This window comes from Lynx rufus, unplaced genomic scaffold, assembly GCF_022079265.1.
Source record: "Lynx rufus isolate CCGP_SWC_20201006 ecotype Redwood Valley unplaced genomic scaffold, mLynRuf1.p SCAF_17, whole genome shotgun sequence".
Classification (NCBI taxonomy): domain Eukaryota; kingdom Metazoa; phylum Chordata; class Mammalia; order Carnivora; family Felidae; genus Lynx; species Lynx rufus.
This window is the reverse complement of record NW_025814831.1, coordinates 42,047,551-42,071,980: the sequence shown is the minus strand read 5'-3', so window position 1 is coordinate 42,071,980 and position 24,430 is coordinate 42,047,551. Positions and strand designations below refer to the sequence as shown.

The window sequence follows — 24,430 nt, the reverse complement described above, 5'->3', positions numbered from 1 at the left end:
ACGGAAGGAAAGAAAGAGGGAGAAAACAGTATCTTTCAAAATTCCGAGTAAACGATTCTGTGAATGGTGGCATTTAATGTGCAAAATTTCAGACACACAAACCTGGAATTGTGCTTTTGAATTTTAAGAAGTGTCTTTGTTTTAGGGGCTCCTGGGTGGCTCAGTCGGTTAAGCGACTGACTCTTGATTTCAGCTCAGGTCATGATCTTACGGTTCATGGGTTCAAGCCCCTGCATCAGGCTCTGCACTGACAGTGTGGAGCCTGCTTGGGATTCTCTCTCTCCCTCTCTCTCTGTTCCTCCCCACTTGTGCTCTCTCTAAAAATAAATAAATAACTTTAAAAAAAGAAGCATCTTTGGTTTTCACATTTCTGAAAATATTTCCAGCTTGATTGAAGTTACTTTCTGACCTTATGCCCAAATTATTAATATTCTATTATATGCAATAACACCACATCTATTCTCCCTTTCTAATAATGTTAGTTTAGACAAATCATGTCTATAAAAGCAATGATTCATTTTTTTTCATAAATATAACCAAATTTCCAAATGTAGAAGGGTATGATGCCCTTGGAAAGCGCTATGCTTATTCTAAGAATACAGCCACTTCTCAAAATATTTTTAGAATTCTTCATTGTACTCATCTTCAGTTAGCCACATAGGAAAGCCAGTCTTGTTACTTTATAGAGCTCTCATTTTTTTATATATATATGAAAAAGTGTCATTACTTACCTGAATCAATCGACTTGACTTCAAATTACATTTTTGGCTGCATCTGAAAATCAAATTTACCTCAAAAGGCAACGATCTTCTACTATGAAAGTTATTTTTTAAAAATGTAAAAACACTCTGTGAACAGCATCCCCCATGTGATTAGGAACAAAGTATCAGGTTAGAGTAAGGGTAAAGCCTCAAAACTTCCCAGGGCAGATAATTTGGGGGACAGAATGAGGGATATTAATTTTTTTAAGTATAATCTTGGAATACATTTATAAACAGCCACATTTCTTTATTTTCATACTTCTATCTGCCCTTCAGATGGTTGATTTTATGGTAATAAGCTACCTTTCAAAATCCGAAAATGGTCTAGGAATATAAAACTTCCCACGAAGATTATAGGGACACGGGGCGCGAGGAAGCGCACCAAAACGTGTAAGGACAAGAATTTTTCGTTCGCAACCTAAGCACCCAAAGTGCGTGTCAGAGGTGCAAGTTCTAAAAATCTCAACTTTGGTGAATTCTGGTGATTTAGGGGAGCCTTCAAGTGATTCTGAAAGTCTCCATCCTTTCCTGAAACTCTCTGTATTTGAACAAATCCTGGTTGCATTCAATGATTTTGTTTGTTTCACAGTGTGATTCCTATAATATGAGCTTTTCAGTAATTGTGAATGTTATTTTTCTCATTTCTGGCACTTACAGTTCACAATGCTTGGTTGTGTGGTTTAATATTTTAATTTTTGCATTTTACACTTGGCACTTTTGAAGAAGGGCACATTGTCTTGTATGTTGTTTGGGGGAAGGGGTAAGCCTCCCCCTCTGTCTCTTTTTTAAATGTTTGGCTTTATGAAATACACGATTCTCCCCCAGAATCCCGTATCATCAAACGGTGCAGCTGAAAATTTGCCTTTACAAGCTGTGAATCCCAACCTTTCTTAGAGGCTGGTGTCCCCAGCTTCAGACTTAGGCTGTTTGACCGCTGCTGTCACTGGTTCTAGGGGCCCCTCCCTGCAGAAAAGCACAACTGGGTTTTTTCGAGCCCACATGGCCACGTCCCCTCCCATCCCGCTGGACGGGTTGGAAGAGGACATCCTGCTGAAGGCTCCCAGCCGGTTGGCGTAGCGGTTTCGAAGGCGATTGCGGCTTCTGGCCTGCAGACCGGGGCCCTGGTTGGGCAGGAAAGCGTCCACGTTCCTAGTCCGGTAGCCCTCTTCCCGGTTGCGCCCCAGGAGCATGGAAATGTTGGGGTTGCGAATGGCGTAGATGACAGGGTTGATGGCCCCATTGGCCCAGGTCAGCCAGACGGCCACCACGTTGAGGAGCGAGGGGGCTTGCGCGGCCTGGGCCTGCCGGGCCGCAGCCAGCAGCACCAGGAAACAGTAGGGCCCCCAGCAGCAGATGACGAAGACGATCATGATAAGCACGGTGGTGGCCGTGCGCACCTCGCTGAAAAAGCGCAGCACACGCGCGTACGTGGTCAGGGGCCGCACGCGCACGTCGGACAGGCGCACCGTCTTGCAGATGTGGTAGTGGCAGAAGCACATGAGCAGGAAGGGCAGCAGGTAGCAGGCCACCACCAGCCCCACGCTGTAAGCCGCGCCCAGCTGCGCGGGGTCCGGGGACGTCCGGTACAGGCAGCCGTGGAAGCTCTGGGCCGCCGGGGGCTCCCGGGGCGAGCGGAGCAGCTCCCAGGGCAAGGAGAAGCCCAGGGCCGCCAGCCAGGCGCCCGCCAGCAGCTGCAGCCCGCGGCGGCGACCGATCTTCTCCCGCGGCGGCCGCACGATGGCGCAGTAGCGGTCCAGCGAGATGAGGGCCACGCTGAGCGTCGACACGATGCCGAAGCACGAGCTGAAGAAGCGGCTGGCGGCGCAGAAGCCGCGCCAGGGCCCCGCGGCGGGGGCGACGGGGGCGGCGGCGGCGGCGGCGGCGGGGACCGAGCTCCCTGGCGGCGTGAACAGGTCCAGGAAGGCGGCGGGCAGACAGAGCAGCGCCGTGAGCAGGTCCGACAGGGACAGAGACAGGATGAAGGCGTTGGTGACGGTGCGGAGCTGCCGGTGTTTCACGATCACCCCCATTACCGCGCAGTTGCCCAGGCTAGACAGCAGGAAGATGAGCAGGAGCACGAGCGCCTGGGCTGCCACCGCCGCGCCATGCGACAGCAGCGGCGCCGCCTCGGGGCCCGGCGGCGGCCTCCCCGCCGCCCCCGCCGCCCGGGGCCCGCCGAGGCCGCCGCCAGCCGAGGCGCCAGTGCTGTCGCCCCCGTTCCCGTCGCTCTGGTTCCCCAGCGCCGCGGCCGCCGCGGTCGCCACGGTGCTGAAGGAGAGCACGGCCGCCGCGGTGGCCGCGGAGGAAGTCCCTCCAGGTGCGCCGGCCGCGGAGGGGGCTCCGGGGTGTGGGCTGCCCAACAAGGTCATTCTCGCTGGCGGGCGGACCGGCGGCGGCGGCGGCTGCTCCTCCATGGGGCCCCGAGGCGGCCGCGGCTGTGTCCATCCCGCACGGGGGGAGGCGGCCGCAAGCCGGGGGAGGTGGCTCGGGCTGGGGCCAGAGGCCTCTGCCGGGAGTCGGGTCGGCGGGAGGGGTGGCGGTCGCCCCGTACCCGTCGCCCCGTACCCGGCCGATCCTTTGACGTGGGTTCTAGGCGTTGCCGAGGGAACGGTGTTTACGCAGGAGCGCGGGGCGGGACGCCGACCAAGCACCCTCCGAAGAGCCGGCCCACAACATCACTCCTCCACGAGGTTACCCGGCCAGGGAGTCGGCTTCAGCGGGGGCCAGGTTGACCCCCACCCCCAAGGGACTTCATTTATACGAGGGCCAGGTGAAGCGGGACGGGCCCTCATATAAATGGCCAAATTCAACAAGGGTTCACTCTTGAACTCTCTTGTCGGATACAAGTGTCCTACAGGAAGGCCTTTGCCGGGGACACTCTGCTTCCTGTTGATGTTTTTGGCACATGCAAGTAAGGGACCTAGAACCTAAGGTGAAAAACGGTCCAGATCCGGAGATGTTAAGCCTCAGGGGCCGAATAATGTGAACCAGGGTGTTCTCAAACTTGAACATGCAACAGAATCACCTAGAGGGCTCATTAAAACACAAGTGACCGGACCCAACACCAGTTTCAGATTCAGTAGGTGTGGGGGTCCGGTCCCAGAATTTGCATTTCCAACAAGTTAATAGGTAGTGATGATGTTGCTGGTTTGAGGAACACACTTTGAGAACCACTGAGGTGGTGAGCTTATTAAAACGCATGTTTATGGATGACTCCCAGAATTATTGAGGATGGGCCTGTGAATCTACACGCCACAGGTAATTCTGATATAGGTGCTGTGAGGAGCTAGAATATGGATCTCGGAGACAGCAGGCCATCTTGTTTTCAAGGGTGCAGACCTCAGTACCATTAGTGGTTCACACGTGTGGTTCACACATAAGCTGCCACACGTGTGTGGCAGCGTTGAGTGGAGAGCAATGAGTTCCTTGCCCTCTTGGCGGCCTTCCTCAGTTCTCTGGAATGTGGTGTGTAGAAAGTGCTACCAGCCAGGGAGTCACCGCTGTCGCAGCTCCAGGTTTGTGGCTGGGAGATGGAGAACTGAAAGGTCCTGCCTGCCCAGGGAAGCTGCATCTCAAGTTTCTGGGCATGGCCTCTAATAGGGGAAAATGTGATAAACCCTTAGGTTCTCTAAAACCATGGTTTGCAAAGTGTGGACCCTAGACCCGCTGCATTATCCCCACCTGGGACCTTGTCAGAAATGCAGATTCCCAGGCTCTGCCCCCAGTATACTGAATCTGAACTCTGGAGGTGGGGCCCGGCCATATGCCCTGCGAGTGATTCTGACCCACAGTTGAGAAACACTGCTCTAAAGAATGACCAGTGCACTTGCAGATCTTGGAATCAATGATATTAGTGCTTCGGATGCTTATTTCAATGAGGAAAAATATCTTACTGGAAATTTACAGTATAAACAGAAGTTTATTTAAGGTGGTAAACAAATGCATTATAGGAATTCATTATAGGATGTTTAACAGTAACTCTAGCCTCTGCCCACAACATGCCAGTAGTGACAATTAAAAATGTCCCTGGGGGGGTTGGGGGGGGGTGATGACCACAACTGAGAACCACTGAATTAAAACAAAGCTATATAGTAGTTTATTTAGCAGATCTTCTCTGTGCTAGGTTTTCAGAAACAACAAATAAGGATCTCAGCCCAAAGAACCTTACAGTTTTAGGCAAACCCAAATATGTTACAGTATTGTACGTGTTGTTAAAAAATATAATGAAATTCTATGGAGGTGATTATTCCTAGGGTAGCTGATGAAGACTTCACACGAGCAGTGACATCGGACTCTCCAAAATGAGAAGACAGAGAAGGACCTTTGAAATTCATGTGTAAAGTCTGGAGATAAGTGCGTAAGTTACTTGACTCTTGGGTACTGGTGACTGAGGGTAGGGAGTGGAGAGAGAAATAAATGATAAAATGATAAATGATAAAAGTTGACTGGAACCCTCTTATGAAGGCCTCGCATGCCATGTTACAGAGATTGAACTTCATCAGGGGGAGATGGGGTAACGGCACTCACCATTGAAGGGTAGGCCAGGATCAGGTATGTTCAGAAAGACAAGAATGACCTCACATGCTCCTGGTTTTCCTCCTCCCTCGGTTGCCTCAGTGGTCTCTCCCATTCACCCCCATCATCTGGTCTAAATGCTAGAGTCCATCGGGGCCCAGTCCTCAGCAGCTCTGCACTTCCTCCTCTCACGCACACCCAGAGCTTTGAAAGCCCAATGTTCATAATCCACATTGAATCTCTAGCCTCCAGCCCCGTATCCAGTTATTTGGCAGCTCCCCTTGATGTGCCAAAGCACCTCAAACTCCACGTGACCCAAGTGGACTTCATGGTCTTCCTCCCACTTTTCCTAAAACCCCTCGGTCCTCTCCATTCTGTGTCTCAGAAAATGGCACTACCTCCCATGTAGCTTACAAACTGAAAATTTAGGATTCTAGGCTAATCCCTCTTCCTCACCACCAGCCCATGTACAATTGACCCCCAAGACCTAGGGATTTTACTTGTTAAGTGTCTTTGTTTCCATTCGCTTCCTCCATCACTTCCTCCTCCACCTGAATCTCAGCTTTCGTTCTCTCTTCTTTGAGCTACCTCGGCCACCCACCGGACAGGTCTCCACACGTCCAGCCCCTATGCTACACTGCAGACCGGATGCCTTTTTAAACAAAATAAATTTGATCATGCCATTCACTTATGTAAACCCCTCTATGGCTTTCTCCTTTTAATTTAGGATAAGGACCCCAATCCTTAATGTTTCCTACGAGGCCCTGCATGAGTTGACATCTGCTCCCTTTCTGGTCTCATTTGGGGCCACTTTCCTTTTTGTCGCTCCAGTCTAGTCACACTGGCCTTTTGCGAGCTTCTTAAACCTCCCTTCTTAGGTCATCTGCACTTGCTATCCCCTCTGTCTAGAAAGCCCATTCCCTCGCCTTCCCCCAATGCCCTCGCATCCCCGTCTCCCCGCGCATGTTAACCTCATCTCTCGGGGGAAGCCTTCCTTGGCTTGAAGCATATCAGCACTGTCTATAATTATACTGTTGTGATTAATCACTGCCTGCCTCTCGCTGTAGGCTGTCGGCTTTGTGAAGACTCGAACCTTGTTTGGCGTGTTATTAGATCCCTAACACTTAGCACTTTGGAAAATTGTTAGATACACAAAACCTATTTTTGAGTGACCGTAGAAGAATTTGGCAACCAGGAGACCAGTTAAGAAGAGGCATTGTAAGAAAAGGCATTCTCCCAGGGGAGAAATGAAAAGAGTCTGAATAAAGGCATAGTGGAGCGGGCGAACACTATATGTCTTTCTGAACATAGTGGAGATTTTAAGGAGGTAGGGTCCTTGGATGCAAACAATACAAACAGAGCATTGTCTCACCTAAGCAAAAAAGGGGTTTATTGAAAGGATAGGGGGAGCTCAAATTATAAAAGGATAACCTAAGGGAAGTCAGGGCAGAGATAGCAGGTAGAGGTGCAGAAACTAATTGAGGGTGATCACTACTGGAATAAGTCCACTTCAGCCGTGTTTCAGACTTTATGTCGTTTCTCTCAAGATCTCAGGTCCAGGGAGAGAGAGTCTGACGGAGTACCCTCTGCCTGGAAGTCCAAGCAAGGCTACAACGCAGGGGATGGATAGTTTTCCACAGGAAAAGGTGAGTGTTGCTGATAAAGCAAAGGGGAGGGAATGATGCCAGCCGAATCCACCCACATCCACCTCCGGAGCATCAACAGACAGGACAGAATGGCGTGAACAAGGAGCCAAGGATAAATCGCAAGTTCCTGGCTCGATGGATGGTGGTACCATTAATTAAGGTGGAGAACACAGGAGGAGGGGCACATTATAGGGGGCAGAGGAATCTGACTTGTCCATCAGGTAGTGGTATGGCTCTGGACCTGAGGATTTAGAGATTTGGAAGTTGTCAGCCTCTCTCTACAAGAGAGAAAACCACAGGCATGAATGTGATGACTACGGACAGGGTGTTGAGTGAAGAGAGAAAAGAGCCATGGGTGGAATGCTAGGGAGTGGAAAAAATTAAGAAGCAGGGAAAGGGTGAAAGGCCAGGCAGGTGAGTGAAATATCTAAATGAGGCATACTGGCCAGTTGAGAAGTCAGAAGTCTTGAGCTTGTGGTTTTCATTTTGATTTGCTTTTCAAAACAAGGTAATCTCAGCTTCTTCTCAGGAAAGCTGCTGTGACCATGAGGTTACCGCTAGGTGGGGAGCTAACAGGCTTCTTTTGTATTTTAGAGCTAAAAGGAGAAGTTGGCAGGTAGGGGAGGCTCAAACTTGTAAAGCCTGGACCCAAATGGGTAATTGAATAGGTCGGTGAAACAGTTCTGTTACTCAACTACTGTAGCATCAGCCTCACCTGGGAGCTTGCTAGAACTGCCCCACGCCTGCCTAATAAATGAGAATCTGCAACTTAAGATCCCCAGGTAATTCATACCCACCTTGAAGTATGAGAAACATGGTTCTAAGGAGGGATGTTATGGAATTTGTGGATTTTAAGAGTTAAAGAGACGGATGTCCCAATTCTTATGGAGTCTAGAGGACTTGGAGCAAAACTCAGCGCAATTTCATGGTGAAGAGAAGATGGACCTGGGCCCACGCAATTGCAACACCTGGTGGGGCTATGGTTAGGGTTAGGGGTTAGGGTTAGGGTGGGTACTAATGAGGACTGGGTACTAACTTAGTGACCTTGAGAACTTCAGTGAGTGGCTCTGTGGCTGACCCAGCACCAGGGGAATGGAGGTTCTTGCTCTACAATGTACCACACTTGCCTGCCAGGAGCAAGGATGGGTATCCGCCACGGTTTGCATAAACCCTCGGGTGACTGGTAGACTTAACAGTTAGATCAAGGATAATTTCCAGTGAATAATGAAGTAAAAACCAGATGGCAACAGTCAAATAACAAATGGATGACGAGAAAATGTAACCAATGTGCACAGAATCAGGAATTTAGGAATTTGACCACAAAGATAAGGAAACAGGGGTCATGGCAAGCTAGAGAGGTAAGGCAGACAAAGGATGTTTGTTTCATTTGTTTATGATGAGCATATTTAAGTACTTAGAGCTATGAGATCAGTGAGGGAAAGGTGGTTGCTTGAGGGAGGTTCCAAGACCCTTACCAACGGTGGGAAAGGATAATTGTAGGCATATATAGAAGTTAGACTCAGTGGGGCTTGTGACTGGTTAGATACATGGAGGTGTGGGAGGGGGCAGTTAATTTCCCTAGTATTGACTCCAAGAGAGACAGTGAAGTGCAGAAGGGATAAATATTACTTCAAGGGTTAGGCTGTGGCTTGGAATCGAATTTAGGAAGATATAGGCACTATTTTTTAATGTTCAAGAAATATAACATTTTATTAACGTCCTCTATTCCAGAGCAAATTCTGGCTGTATTATCTTAGAAATGGAGGAAGTATAGGAGGGAAATACTCGACTTGGAGTCAGAAGTCCTAGATTCCCAGCCTTTAGTGTGGCCTTACGGGAGTTATTTAACACGTCTAGCTTGTATTTCCCTCATATACAGATCTACTTACAATAGGGTTACATCCCAATAAACCCATCATGAGTGGCAATACCATAAGTCAAAATGCATTTAATACACCTAACCCACTGAACATCAGAGCTTAGCCTAGCCTAACTTTCACATGCCCAGAACACTTACACTAGCCTACTGTGTGCCAAATCACAAAACTTATTCTATAATCAAGTGTTGAATATATCATGTAGTGTATTGAATGATGTACTGAAAGTGAAAACCAGAATGGCAGTGTGGGTACAGAATGTTTGTCAGTGTTCCACTGTTGACCCTCATGACCGCATGGCTGACTCACTGTGGCTGTGGCTGACTTCGGCCACTCAGTGTCACACGAGAGTGTGGTGCCACATATATGGAGCCCAGGAAAAGATGCAAATTCAAAGTGCGGTTTCTTCTGAATGTGTATCATTTTCCCACCATCGTAAACGAAAAATCGCATGTTGAACTATTGTTGAGGACCATAGGTATATTAATGTGATAGAAACAGTGGTATTCCATGGGTGGGGCAGAGGGAGTGGTCCATCGTGATGCACTTGATAAGGGAGTGTGCTTTTTCTGTAGAGAATTTTATTTTTTATTTTTCTTAGAAAGAGAGGGAGTGGGGCACGTAGGTGGTTCAGTAGGCTACGTGCCCGACTTCAGCTCAGGTCATGATCTCACGGTTTGTGTGCATCAGGCTCTGTGTTGACAGCTCAGAGCCTGGAGCCTGCTTTGGATTCTGTGTCTCCCTCCTCTGCCCCTCCCCCATCGCGCTCTGTCTCTCTTTCTCAAAAATAAACATTAAAAAATTTTAAACAAAGAGAGAGAGAGCGCGAGGGTGAGGAGTAGAGAGAGAGGGGGAGAGAGAATCTTCACACCCAGAGAGGCTTCACACCCAGCATGGAGCCCAATGCAGGGCTCAGTCTCATGACCATGAGATCATGATCTGAGTCAAAATCATGAGTCAGATGCTTAACTGAGCCACCCAGGTGCCCTGAGAATTTTAAAACAATAATAAAATCCACTAAAGTCAGTCTGCTTTTTGTCATCACCAAGTGCTGACAATTTAAACAGTGTCATTGATAAAATACTCCCCACTCTTGGTAGCTATAGGACAATATGCATTTCATGCTGTATTTCATTAGAGGATACGGGTGTGGCACATTACAAAATGCTGTAAGGTATAACTTTTAAACAATGTATGTATCTTTTTCAAGTTAATGTGACTTGTGAAATTTGGAGAGAGAATAGTAGTTCTATTTTCATTTTAAAAAGAAAGTACAGCTAATCTCTTTAATGTGTAGAAAATTTCTTGGTCATAGTAAGCTAGTGATGGTGTCATGTTTTGAAGGTAAGTGATTCTTTTACCACAGAATTTTATAGGAGATGAGTAGAAAACATTAGTTTTTGTATAATAGGGAAGTTAAGAAAATTAACTATAAAGTTATAAAGCTATGAAGCCTTCATTTTGGTCAAGTAATTCAATCACAGACTTAACCCAATGACAAACCACTTAAAAGTAATCACTTCAGTTTCTGTATGCTCAGAAAAAAAATATATATATACTATTGCTTATCTCACAGGACTCTACTGAATGTTGAGAGCATCACATATTGAATAAGTCTTTCATACTTCATTTTATTTTTTTTTTAATTTTTTTAACGTTTATTTATTTTTGAGACAGAGAGAGACAGAGCATGAACGGGGGAGGGTGAGAGAGAGGGAGACACAGAATCCGAAACAGGCTCCAGGCTCTGAGCTGTCAGCACAGAGCCCGACGCGGGGCTCAAACCCACGGACCACGAGATCATGACCTGAGCCGAAGTCGGACGCTCAACCGACTGAGCCACTCAGGCGCCCCGACATACTTCATTTTATAGTGACTGAAAATGATCAAATTTTATTTTTAACAGGCTCACAGACAAGTAAATAGCAAGAATTAATAGTTAACATTTCTTTCAGGTTTTAAATCTACCTGGCATTTAATTGGTAGAGTATGAAATGATTCATTGATTTCCACTGTGTTTATAATGCAGTAAACAACCCCTCTTATAAGGACCTTAACGATACAGCCAAAGTCTGATTATTGGTCTTCTCACACCAGCTTATGGCACTTCAGCCACCTCGCTGTAGGAGCAGGCCTTTGCAGCAGAGAGAACATCCTGGCAGCAACTATAACATCTGCCCAAAGACGCTGACCCATCCCAATCCTTCCCAGGCTGTGTATGCTAAGTGCTGAGTACCTTATAATAATCCACCTCCCTTACATCCTGCTCCGAGAGAGGATATTATTTTGCTCAAAAACTGGAAGACTAAAACAATGAACTTGTAAGAGGCATTGTTATGAGGGCTACAATTCAAGCTATTATTATCCAACGAGCATCTAAAACAACATACTGTAGTAACAAGCAGAGAATAACATTTTAAGACTAATAAGGAGTAAGGTATTAATTTTACCTGATAGGTTAATGACTAGAAAAACATTCTGAATTTTCAGCATTTTGTAAGCTGACAAAGGTGACATTTATACCAATGACATGTGCAAATATGAGGTATAATGATTACATTTAGTCACAGAAATACTATTTTAGAATGAATGGGACTTGGCTTACATGTACAATGTGGATATCATTTTCCATATAATTCAGAAAGAGTGCTGAAAAGTCACAGAAGTCACTTGAGAAGGAATCCGTCCCTCAGTGGGTCATCATTTTCCACTATAAAACTTGCTGTACCTGTATAATGGGCTTGCCCAGATACTTCCACTATAACAGCTTTAAAATCCCCACATTTTGCTTCCTGAGAAAAGATGAAAGGAGTATAATATCAAAATACTGCACTTATGTTGTGTCTGGCCTAAAAGTCACATTCTTGACTTTTATCATTTTAAAGAAAACCCAAGGTTCATCTTGTAGGTCATAGAAGGTTTTTAAGGAGAGAGACATGATCAGATTTGTGTTTTAGAGAAATTAACCTGTAAAATGGAAACAAATCAGAGAGGAAAGCAATTAGAAGCCTAGAAACCTCTTCAGAGTAACCTTCATTCATTGATGGACTCTAGAGTCACTAGGGTAGTTTTTAGGGAGGCTGGAGAAGAACATAACAGATATTTTGCAGGTGTAACTGGCGGGCATGAGGACTCACAAATGGGAGGTGAGGAGTATGCATGAGTTAAACATGAGTGTAGTTCCTACTTGGAAGTGAAGCAGATACTCCCATTAACCAAGACGGAATGAGACAGGAAGAGCACATTTAGGAAGGAAGGAAGAACTTTTTGACAAGATGACATATCTCTGGGACTGTCATTTCCATATGAGTTTGGTGGACAGTTGGGAATATGAGTGTTAGACTCAGGAGAGAGGCAGGCACACGGTGGGCATGGGAGGGATGAAGGTTCAGGAATGATCATCAGTGGGGTGGTTGGGAGTTGAGGCCTCCAAAGTGGGTAAAATTACCCAGTGGCATCAAAATGCGGATGAGATGAAAAGGAAACTAAGGATGAAATGCTGGGGAGCAGAGGAAGCTGAGGCAGGGAAAGAGACTGAGAAGGCACCATCCTAAGAGCTTGGAAGAGCCCAGACAGAGAGGGAAGGCATGTGGTGTGAGTGAAGATATCCTGTCAAGTATGATTACTAACTATAAAGAAAGAACTCCAAATGTTAACTACCGAGTATCTTTATTATTTCTTAATTTTTAAACATGAGAATAACTAACTCTTATGATAAGATGTCAATCATTAGATTAGGACACAGTAGTTTCATTATCTTTTTATAAAGCTGCTATAATAAAAGCCTCATTAAAAATTTGCTTTGTCCAATAGCAATACAGTAGTGCTTAACAGGGCACGGTCTACACAGAGAGGTCCACATTCAGAGTCTGGCTCTGATATCCGTTAACTGTTTGACCTCTGGCAAATTACCTAACCTCTCGAATCCTCCATTTTATCATCTGTTTAAAAAGGATAATAACAGTACTGACTTGCCAAGATTCTCACGAGGATTAAATGAGATGGTACGTATAAACTGCTTAGCGTGGAAATTAACATATAGTGAAATTAGCTATAGACTTGAAGACAATGTGCATGTCTGCTTTTGCATTCAGTCAGTTGGGATGTCACCCATCATATGGCCTCTGGAGAGCTCCACTATACACCCGTGGGGCAATGAAAGTGAAAAGCAAATAATGTCTTTGTATTAATGCATGCTAAGTTTTGACCTTGTGGACCCTTAGGAAGGAACTTGGGGGCCCCTAGGGATTCCAAACCACACTTTGAGAACCAATATCCTAGCTGAACAGAAGTTTTCATAGGCCTGATTAAAAAAAAAATTTTTTTTTTAATGTGTGTTTATTTTTGAGACAGAGCACGAGCAGGGGAGGGGCAGAGAGAGGGAGACAGAGGATCTAAACAGGTTCTCCACGCTGACAGCAGAGACCCCAATATGGGGCTCGAAGTCATGAACTGCGAGACCATGACCTGAGCCGAAGGTGGACACTTAACCGACTGAGCCACCCAGGTGCCCCTAAAATTTTTTTTCTGAGAGCTGAGTGAAGAACCTTCCCTAACAGGGAACTCAGGCCTCTTCAGTTTCAAAAGTCACACACTTACAAATAAGAAGCTAAGGGTGTTACTTACCCTGACAGCCTTCCCTGTGAATACTGAGCTGGTTGCACTACTTTTAAAGGCTCTGGTCTGGTTCAGTTCTAGAAGCCCTTTGTGATACTGTAAGGCAATTCGAGCTGTCACTCCTGATCCAGTAGGACTTCTGTCAACCTGTTTCAGAGTAAATGAAGATAAGAGCATTCACAGTGTTCCAGTTCCACACAAGCTGGCTTTTGTGCCAAACATTACAGTTTTAATACCTGTTCATCTGCAAACACACAGATGTTGGTGGTTGGTTCCTCACTGTAAGTGTCTTTTCCATCTGTTAATATAGTTCCATACAGAAAGGAAAGGTCTTCACTCTCAGGATGATTAATTTTAAACTGAAAATAACAACAACAAAAAATTATCATGTAAAATTGTCAAGTAAAATAAATATTTTGATTCAAATTTATCTTAATAAGTAATGTAGAGGGGGCACTCTTAGGCATAACTTTTCAATCTTTGTCATTTTTAAAATACCTTTTGGGTCAGGGCAGTAAATGATGTCTTTGTCTAGATGAATACAAATAGTTTTATTGGAAGTTACGGTTCTTATCATTCTTTGAGTCCTTTCTAAGGAATTTGTCCTGCAGATAGCCTCTACTAAAGGAACAGTTCTATTTATACACACACACTCCAAATGCTACACTCTTTGAAATACTGACCCCAGGATGGTTAATCCACAGACTGGCTGTGTTTGCTCAAACAGGAGGAGCTAAGGCAGTCAGTCATATGCTCACTCTCAGGAGTTTGAAGGGGATAATGTAGAAATATCAGACAATAAACAGCTAGAGCTGAAGTTATCACCATGGGCAGAGACAAGGACCTGGAAGAGAGGCCACGAGCAAGCAAACGTTGTAACAATGCAGAAGCTATTAGGTAAGAGAAATGGTTGGAGGAGAAAAAAGATCTACTGTAAAGGATGAAGTCAGTTGGTATTATAAGAAGCAGCAGATACACAGAGAAGCAGGCGCCTGAGTGGTAAAGGATGGTCAGGCCCGAACATGCAATGCTTTCTGTTCTTAGGAGGTCTAGTTGAACTTTTCCTTGGTTTCTGTAATGCCTATTAGATTTCAAACCTGTAGCACCATTACATCACACTATTCACAGGTATGCTCCCCCCACTAGACCCCCACTCCTTAAAAGTGGGTTTGTTTTTTCTTCGAATCTCTAGCATCTAGCATAGCATAGTCCGACTCAGTAAGTTCTTGGCAAACGTTTGTTAAAAGAATGGATACGCCTTTATAATACAATGAATATTATACTGTGCTTTAACTAACAGGAATTTAAGTAAAAACTTAAAAAAAATAAATGAAGATGAATTTGTATTAACTTCAGCCCCCACCAAAATGGCCTTTCCCTAAATCTGCATCAGCAGCGTGGTCAACAATTCAGAAAGTAGCTCCGATGCCTGATTTAACGCTAACAGATGATGCTATGGTTGGTCATCTCATATGTGATTCTCTCCTATTTTTCTTAGAATCCCTCCTCCCTCAAAGGCCACCCCTTGCCACCTTGGAGAGAAGTTAAAGCTTTAATGAGAAGTTCAAAATTACTCCTTTTATTAAGAAAACTATGTCTTGTGGTGCCTGGGTAGCTCAGTTAAGTGTCTGACTCATGATTTTGTCTCAGGTCATGATCTCATGGTTGTGAGATCGAGCCCCACATCCAGCTCCGCATTCATTCTTAGTGAAAAGAAAATTGATATAAATTCAGAGCTTCAGAAGGTGCTATGATAAAATAATTCTAGATACTAGTATTGACAGTCCTGGAAAAATGACAATTTAGAACAGGAATACAGTATATATTTTCATCTTGTTTAAGTTATAAATTATGTTATTATTAAAGTCTCAGGTATATTAAATAGGCCCATAATATTATTAGAATATTAGACACTTTTTCACAAATTATTTTTTTCCTTAGAATAGTAATTCTCATATGCTAAAACATTCAAATACTGTATATGAGTTTTACAGGTCCCTATTTTATTTTATTTTATTTTATTTTATTTTATTTTATTTTTTTACAGGTCCCAATTTTAAATGTAAAATGGAAGGCTTATGCTAGAAATGAAAGAATATTCTAGACTTATTTATCATCCAAGCTGATTTTATCAGAATAGTTTTCCCAAGCCAAAACTAGACTGACTTGAGTAGTTATTTAGGTAACTTCTTAGCAATATGGGAGAAATTCACTAATTAGGAATTACTGTTCTCTGTGAAATAAAAGAATGATCAGATTTAATGAAATCTATTTTGTAAGCTATAACTGACATTATTTTCAAGTTTTGCAGAATGACCACGTATAGCAAAGCATGTGCATTTCAAGTTAGTGAAATACTATTTGACACATTTTCTATATGTAAATAATCACAAATTATACTAGTATGTATATAAAGTTATTTATTGAACATATATTATAGGTAGGTACTACTCTAAGTCCTTTACATGTATCGAACTTACTTCATTCTTTTTTTTTTTTTTTTTTTTTTTTTTTAAATTTTTTTTTTTTTTTCAACGTTTATTTATTTTTGGGACAGAGAGAGACAGAGCATGAACGGGGGAGGGGCAGAGCGAGAGGGAGACACAGAATCGGAAACAGGCTCCAGGCTCTGAGCCATCAGCCCAGAGCCCGACGCGGGGCTCGAACTCCCGGACCGCGAGATCGTGACCTGGCTGAATTCGGACGCTTAACCGACTGCGCCACCCAGGCGCCCCAACTTGTAATACCCGACGAAGCAGGTATTTCATAATTCCCCTTTTACGACAGGAAGGTTATGTTACTGTTTCAAGGTTACAAAAGTCACAAGTGGCAAAACTAGGACTCCTAGATAGTCTTGCTAGAGAGCCTAAGATTGTAACCAGTACCTTATTCTTAGTACTTCTAATAACCTAAATATATAAATATTTAATTTTCTGTATAGGGACGTAATTTATACTCCCTCCGTGCCACAGAGGAAGGCATTTGTTATGCAAGCAGTGTTTGTACTGACCTGAGCTTTGACTGCTTCCGTCACTGCACTTGCTGCATCCACAAGGTCCCTTGTCTTTGCAGAACAAACATCAAGTCCTACCTTTTCAGCACTAACAAATGCATAAAACGCCCCACCATATGCAATGTCTACCACCATCTTTCCACGACCAGGAACATCCACTAAGAGATCTAAAAAAGATGTGTTTGAAAAGAAGTTTGTTTTTTAGTATTTTGGCAGGAACAGTTCACAGCATTTTTAATATGTGTGTTTTGGTGGAGGGGTGCTTTTTCCTATCATAAAAAGGAATGAAACAAAAATTTATTTTCAAAATAAGAATCAGATAAATATTAGACCTTTAGCTAAGTGCATCTATTTTTCTATGTCTTTTATTAATTAATGTATTTATTTTTATATAGAATTTATTGTTAAATTGGTTTCCAAACAACACCCAGTGCTCATCTCAACAGGTGCCCTCCTCAATGCCCATCATGCACTTTCCCCTCTCCACCGCCCCCCATCAGTTTTTAAGAGTCTTCTTACGGTTTGCCTCTTTCCCTCTCTGTAACATTTTTCCCCTCCTTCCTCTCCCCCTGGTCTTCTGTTAAGTTTCTCAGGATCCACATATGAGTGAAAACATATGGTATCTATCTTTCTCTGCCTGACTTATTTCACTTAGCATAATACTCTCCAGTTCCATCCGTGTTGCTACAAATGGCCAGATTTCATTATTTTTCATTGCCAAGTGGTATTTTATTATATATATATATAAATCACATCTTCTTTATCCATTTGTCAGTTGATGGACATTTAGGCTCTTTCCATAATTTGGCTGTTGTTGAAAGTGCTGCTATAAACATTGGGGTACAAGTGCCCCTATGCATCATTAAGTGCATCTATTTTTAACTTGATAATGCTTGCATAAGTTTTAGAACATCTAGTGCCATGTTTTTCTTAAATCATGTACACTTACTTTATAACTGCTCTGAGGATCTTTGCTAGGAAACCTTAAAGAGGCAGAGAGAGCAGAAATCCTGGGACATCAACATGTGAAAACTATGAAGGAAAATGTAAGTCCCTTTTCATACTATGAGAAATTGTTTAAAATAGGATTTTGGATCCTATTCACAAACTGGCTTTCTTCAACTGTAATGTCAAAACAAAATGAAAAAAAGAGATTTTTCTATTTAAGTTATATATGCTTATTCTATGTATTTTCATCTCATGATGAAAATTTATGTATTTTCATCTCATGAAAGCATCCTGCAAATACTCAGAATAAATCCATTTTAGAATCACTGCTGATGTTTACAGTATCTTTTTGTGTCAGAGTTTTTGAGTATTCTAAGCCCCTGGCATACCCAAAGTTTCACCCGAAGGTCAGTTGTTTGAAATCCTAAATTGGTATTTCCGAAGGAATGGAGCTGGATGATATTTGGAGATACTAAAACTGTTTTACCCCTTCTTGCATTTTCCTCTCTTCCTCCTCCCCAGTTCATTCTGGCTTGGTGATCACTGCCTTTGGGGGAGGTGTATGTCAGGGGAGAAAGCAGGTTTTATGGAAACCTAAGATCTCAGGGGAGAGAGGTTTGTTGGCAAAGCAGTATTCTGAAGGGGAAATATTTCTCCTGGTTTCCTCTGGAGTGAGAAAAGAGGCAGCAGGTCCTCAGTGCAGAGGACCTATGTTGACTTCCCCACAGCATACAGGGAGGCTACAGGGTGTGATAGAGATAGCAAAAAGGAGGGGAAGCAGGGGCAGGAGCCACATGGACAGGGGTAGGTTATGCTTCGCTGGTTACTTGTGCAGGCTGATGGCCAAAAGGCCCTCCTCTCCAAGGCCTTGGCTCTTCTAAGAAAACTTTGCTACATATAGCAGGAAAGGGGACACCACGTGGAGGGATGAGGCTAGGCAAATCCAACAAGGCAGAGTAGGGTCTCAAAATCAGACATGGTGAAAAATACAATGTTTATTATATTCCTTAGTCTGCACACTGAGTCATACAAAGATACTGGTATGCCTTCAGTTCCAGGCTAGCCCACAGAGCCCCTTTTAACACATGATGTGTCAAAACAGAGCAAGTTGATAATCAAATATGCCTGCGGAACTTAAAAGCAAACACGAATGAAAAATTTTTTGTCTTTATCTTGATGCTGGTTCAACACAAAAGTCAAACTTAATGAAAAGAGAATGAGGAAGTAGATGGAAATGAAGGACGGCTGGAAAGCTAAGCGTGACTTTGGTGTCCTCGTGTGTAAAATGGAACTGCTATTCCACCCTGAAAGGATTGTTTTGTGAATTCCATGTAATAATGCGTGGGGAGTGCCTGGCACAAATCAGGAACATAATAAATGTTGATAGTAAGGTCAAAAGGTTCATTTCCAGTGGGAGGAGGGCTATTAGGGGGATGTTTACATTTGCTAATCACCATGTTCTCTCAGTTTCATTTATTTACTTATTCTACAAATATTAATTGACTACCTACTGTTCTAGCACTTAAAAAACCAGTTTTCATTTTAGCTGAAGGGAGTGAAAAAGAACTCAGTGGTCCTCTAAGGTGGGTACTGTGGTCATCTTCATTTTGCAGATCATGACTCTGAGTCATTGAATCCCTTTCACAAGGTCATCAAGATGGGGAGGGGCAGAGCAGTGATCTTGAACCCTGTCCACCCTTTTTGTATTTTTCAAAGTAGAGAATTTAGCATATTTTTTTAATGACTCAAAGTGACCATTAGTGCCCACTGATTATTGTATAGTCACACAGTGATGCTCTTGGGAGCTATTGTGCTTATGGATTGGCTGTCCTGCCCCAACCAGCCCCGAATGATGGTGAACTTGCTGCCAGCTGTCATTTCCCACAATTCTAGAGTGCTTCTAATCTGGTGCTGGGGTTGCCTGGGGAGAAACTGGATAGCCAAGCTACTTAAACTGCTGAGATTTTTGAGATACCATCTTAAACATCCACCTGTCTCAAGTGCCCTCCCAATTAGGATGTGATACCATTCTCTTGTAGAGGGCAAAAATGGCATAAATTTCCCCCAGGGGAATTCTTCATCAACCTTTGTGTTTCAACTGCCTGCGGCTGCTCAGACTGGCAAATGCCTGCTCATGCCTGGGCTCTTACTGTATCATCCATAATCAGGCTAATCTAGAATCCAAATCCTCAAGAAAGATTAAGATCTAACAGAATGATTTGCATTCGCTGAAGACTGACAGGAAAGGAAGCGATAACCCTATTCCTGAATGGACTAAATTAGCCCTCAGCTCACTTCCAGTCATGACTATTTTGGAGAGATCTCCCTCTCTGTAAGGGTTATAGTTACACACACTCTGTTTTACATGACTAGGCTCTGTGCTAAGGAACCCACCAAAACCTTTTAGAGGCTCAGCACTTGTAGAACTCTAGCAAACCTATATATTCTGCAGCCTTCTGTCTCTAGAAATGTCTTGTTAAATGCTAAGTACCTTGCATACTCTTATTTAATCTTCACCCAAAACTCAATGAGATAACAAATGAAAAAATATGGGCACAGAGAGGTTAGTAATTTGATTAAGGTTGCATAGATAGCTTTAAGGGGTTGTCAGGATTTGGCCCCAGGCAACATCTGTTCCTGTTCTTAAAGAGTAAGAGCAGCAACATCTGTAACTTCCCGATTTGTAAATTGCCTAATTCATTCGTTGTTATTTAATTCTTTTCCAAAGAAGTGGGGAAGGCACTTTGTACAGGTGAGGAAAAGGAGACAGGGTTTAGTAACTTGTCAGGGAGTAATAATGTGTCTCATATGTGTATTCTTAACGAGCCAATGAACCCTGGTACATTGGCTGTTCTTTGCTCTTTCTAACCCTATGAGACTTACCCAACTGTGAAGTCTCTAGGAATGCCTGACAGTGAGGAGTGAGGCGCTGAGTAAGGGAGATACGGAATTCTGTACTCCTCAAGGCTCTCCCAAGACCAAGATGAATAAATCTGCGGGATAATCGAATTGCACACACCGCTCAAATCCGCAAGGCTGACACGCATTTGATTTGGAATTACCTTTTTATTAACTGCAAAGGCATGAGAGTGTGTTAATTGGTATGCGTGGGTTCCAGGCCAGAGACGCGGTTAGTGGTGTTAGTTGCGTCCCGGAGCTGGGAGGGTGTCGCCGTTTACCTGTGGCCAGCGCGAAGGCCGGGACGCTGTGGAAGCGCACAGGGCCGCGACTGCGGCCGCCCTCGCATTCCACGAAGGCGGCCACCAGCCCGCACGGGCAGTGGATGTTGACGCGGGCCTCGCGGGCAGCAGCCGGGGGCGCGGGGACCAGCCCGAAGTCGACGGCGAAGCGGCCCAGCGCCAGCACTGCGTGGCCGCACATGGAGCTGTAGCCCTCGTTATGCAGGAACAGGACGCCCAGGTGTGCGTCCGGCAACTCGCTAGGCACCAACACAGCCCCGTACATGTCCCGGTGCCCGCGTGGCTCGAACATGAGCCGTCGTCGCAGGTGGTCAAGGTGCTGGCGCATGTAGCGCCGCTTGGCCAGTAGTGTGGGGCCGACCACTTCCGGACACCCCGCCAGCACGATGCGCAAGGGCTCGCCGCCCGTGTGCATGTCCACCACCGACAGCGCCGGTGTCCCCGGGTCGTGCGGCGGCAGCCGCGGCACCGCCAGCGCTCTCTCCATCGCTAGCGTCCAGGAGCTCCACCACGTCACCGCCGGACACGCTTCCAGCCTCGAGCCCACCCGCGCACTCCGCGCGCGAGAGAGGGTGGACGTGCGGCCGCCTCGGGGCGGGGCCTCAGAGCGGAGACGAGGAAGCGCGAGGGGGCGGGGCGGGGCTTCGGCGTGGAGGGGCGGGGCGGGGCTTCGGCGTGGAGGGGCGGGGCGGGGCTTCGGCGTGGTGGGGCGGGGCGGGGCTTCGGCGTGGTGGGGCGGGGCGGGGCTTCGGCGTGGTGGGGCGGGGCGGGGCTTCGGCGTGGTGGGGCGGGGCGGGGCTTCGGGTTGGTCGCCCAGGTTACCAGGAGGTGGGGCCGCCCTGGCTGCTGTGGCCCGGATGTCCGGGCGCCGCGAGCCGGGTGGCTGATTTCGGAGCTTCTTCAAGGAAACCGGCAAGCGGCCAATGGGTGAGTGGTCATCGAAGTCCCGGAAAGCGTTTGCCTTAGTCCCTGCTTCTTCCCCTCGCTGGCGCCTCTGGGCTCTGCTCCTGCGGGTGGCCTCCGGGTAGCGGCGCATCCTTGCCCCTTGCTCGCACCGCCCTCGAGCGGGCCCGGGACTCCTCCAGGGGTCGGGACGGTCTCGGCCCCTCTCGGGCTGCAGAGGAGACGTGCCGCTTGGGGGATGCCGGCCGTGTGCCAGGGCAAAGGCCAGGTCTTTGTTGTTCGGGAGGTCACTTCGCTGCCCTTGTTTTAGTTCCTTTGTGTAGCGTTCATGGCTGACTTAAGAATTTAAAGCGCGGGCGTTAGTGCCCAGAAAACATTAAAGGAACTGAAGCTAATTGCTGCCTAACTGTTGTCGCCCGCTTCAGCGTCAGACGTTAAATTTACAGGGCCCTTCACAAAGCGGCAAGACCGTTGCAAAAAAAAAAAAAAAAAAAAGTCTTAAAATCTTAGCCGTCCTCCAGGAAAGGAGTGGGAGGGGAAATTGAACGGACACGGGGAGCCGCGGTTTTGTTTGATGGGTGATGAGCTGTTGTTGGTTTCAATCATAGTGGTTTTCAGGCCTTGGATTTGAAATACATACATATGTATTTATAAAACATCTAGGTGCAAAATCCACGTGGAAGAAGCCTCCATTCTTTAATTCTGTCTTCTCAAAAAATCTGAAACAATGCATTTTTGTCTGTTAGTAATTTAGGACATAGTGATTACAATTGGTTAAAAAGTAAGGGCCAAATAAGGTAAAGAAGACCATGGATTAAAAAAAGTAAGCGTGATAAAAGTGACATTAAAGTTGGCAGACTTTTAGTCTGTGCTATTGCTATTGTTTCTCAGCACAAGGAGAAAAAAGTCAAATCTACGTGAATTTGAAAGGGGAAAGGACATAGTGGACCAAGCAGTCTCTAGAGTGTGAATTCATGAAGAATTTGGGAAATGGTTATTCAAGAACAGTGAAAGGAAGGAAAAATTCTTCTCTACCCTTAGGGTTTTCCAGCTGGGCTAATGATTAAACTCACATGAGACAGATTAACAGGGGGGAAAAAACACCCTCAGAGTTTTATAACAAGTGTATGGAGAAACAATTATGAAATTGAAACCTAAAGAAATGACCAAGGCAGGGAGCTCCTATACGTTTTAGACAAAGAGACAATAAACTTGGAAAGAATTTACGGGTAAAGGAAAACAGATTTTGGGGCCAACGTAGTAGGTTAGTAAAATAACAAGGTTTACTTCTGCAGCTGTATTATCACTGATAATAAAGGATGTCTTTTGGCTTAGTATAAGGAGGATATTTTTCGTATGGGAGGTTTGTTCCTTGCTTTCAGGAGAGAGGGTCGGAGTGTCCTTGCCCCCGTTGTTTCTTAAGTAACATTTGTTTCAAATAATTGGTATGCCAAAGTAGCACATTTTGGGAACCTGCCCTTAGCCCCTGCAATGGTCATAAAATGCTTATTTTCCAAGTTGATTCATACTTGACCACAGGTGTTTAGGATTTATTCCTTAATATATAGTGCAGTATTGGTCTCAGGAGTAGAATTCAGTCATTTATCACTTACATATAACACCTGGTACTCATCATAACAAGTGCCCTCCTTAATGCCCATCACCCACCTCCCCTCCAGAAGCTCACTGTTTGTTCTCTATATTTGAGTCTCTTATGGCTTGTCTCCCACTCTGGTTTTATCTTATTTTTGCTTCCCTTCCCCTATGTTCATCTGTTGTGTTTCTTAATGTCCACATATGAGTGAAATCATATGGTATTTGTCTTTCTCTGACTGACTGATTTCGCTTCTGGATTTATTCCACTCAAGGCTCTAGGTTCTTTGAGGGCAGGGACTCTTGTTAGGTTGCTCTGTGGATCTTTAGAAGTCCCTAGCCAGGGAATCTGATACTTAATGCATGTTTATTGAATGAATAAGTCAATGAACAAAGGAAATCAGATGTCTCTGATGAAAAAAACTCCTTTAATAACTTCTTCCTGCTGATGAGGTCACAGACAATCTGTAGACCCAGAGTTGTTGTTGTTGTTTTTTATAAAGAAGACCTGCTTTTTATTTTCCCTAAGCTTTGAGATCAGAGATTTTAAGGTAGTTGTTCCCAAATATTGGGGAGAGGCCAGTGACAACCTTGATGAGATTTTCACCTGTCCTCGAAAAAAATGACAAAAGTTAGGACAGTGTTGCAAGGTTTTTCCTAAAGGTAAATTTATTTATTTTAAAGGCCTGCCCTTTATTTCAAAGTTATGTATTTTCTGCTTTTCTGGTATTAAAATGTGTTCTATTATGAATGAAGGTGATATTTTGTGTGAACGAAAGGTGACGTGTGTGTGCATATGTGCACACTTACTGTTATGGCTGGGCCAAATATGGGGTGGTGATCGTCTCTTAGTTTCCTGATTAAAAAATGGAAATGCAAAAGTCTAGACCATCTCATCAAGGGGGAGTAGCTCTTGGAGCTATTGGGACATACCGGGTTAAGCTGTGTTAAAAAAATTTTTTTAATGTTTATTTTTTATTTTATTTTTGAGAAAGAGAGCGTGAGCAGGGGAGGGGCAGACAGAGGGTGACACAGAATGTGAAGCACGCTCCAGGCTCCAAGCTGTCAACCCAGAGCCAGACGTGGGGCTTGAACGCACGAACCGCAAGATCATGAGCTGAGCTGGAGTCTGACACTTAACTGACTGAGCCACCCTGGTGTCCCCCCGTCCCCGCCTTGGGTTAAGCTTTGAATTCTGGGGATAGATCCCACTCAGCTGGCTGAGGGGTCTTAATCATAAGGAATAGCCTTAACATCAAAGTTTCAGTATAACTTTCTGCATTGTTACAGTGTAAAAGGAGAAAGTTAAGTTTAAATATAAGTGTATCAAGACTTTTGTCTAATACGTATCATTTTT

General features: G+C 44.9%; 3 protein-coding genes across 4 annotated transcripts in view; 1 reads left to right on the top strand and 2 right to left on the bottom strand.

Annotated features, from left to right (window-relative positions):
• Positions 1-1,651: 1,651 nt before the first annotated feature.
• GPR135 (G protein-coupled receptor 135) lies at positions 1,652-3,239 on the bottom strand. The gene has a single exon (XM_047079436.1). The coding sequence runs from the start codon at positions 3,173-3,175 to the stop codon at positions 1,652-1,654; it is 1,524 nt and encodes a 507-aa protein (XP_046935392.1). The 5' UTR covers positions 3,176-3,239.
• Positions 3,240-10,589: 7,350 nt separating this feature from the next.
• On the bottom strand, positions 10,590-21,153 carry L3HYPDH (trans-L-3-hydroxyproline dehydratase). The gene is made up of 5 exons (XM_047079567.1): positions 20,557-21,153; positions 16,427-16,596; positions 13,653-13,775; positions 13,426-13,563; positions 10,590-11,591 (listed from the first exon to the last, which is right to left on the bottom strand). The coding sequence occupies exons 1-5, from the start codon at positions 21,062-21,064 to the stop codon at positions 11,466-11,468; spliced, it is 1,065 nt and encodes a 354-aa protein (XP_046935523.1). The 5' UTR covers positions 21,065-21,153; the 3' UTR covers positions 10,590-11,465.
• A 261-nt stretch (positions 21,154-21,414) lies between these two features.
• The window catches only part of JKAMP (JNK1/MAPK8 associated membrane protein), a 29,940-nt gene continuing 26,924 nt past the window's right edge, over positions 21,415-24,430 (top strand). The window contains exon 1 of one of the 2 annotated variants that reach the window (XM_047079565.1): positions 21,415-21,504. In XM_047079565.1, the coding sequence (XP_046935521.1) occupies positions 21,501-21,504 (4 nt within the window). In that variant the 5' untranslated portion in view covers positions 21,415-21,500. The remainder of the gene's footprint in view (positions 21,505-24,430) is intronic. The other variant, XM_047079566.1, reaches the window with a different exon arrangement.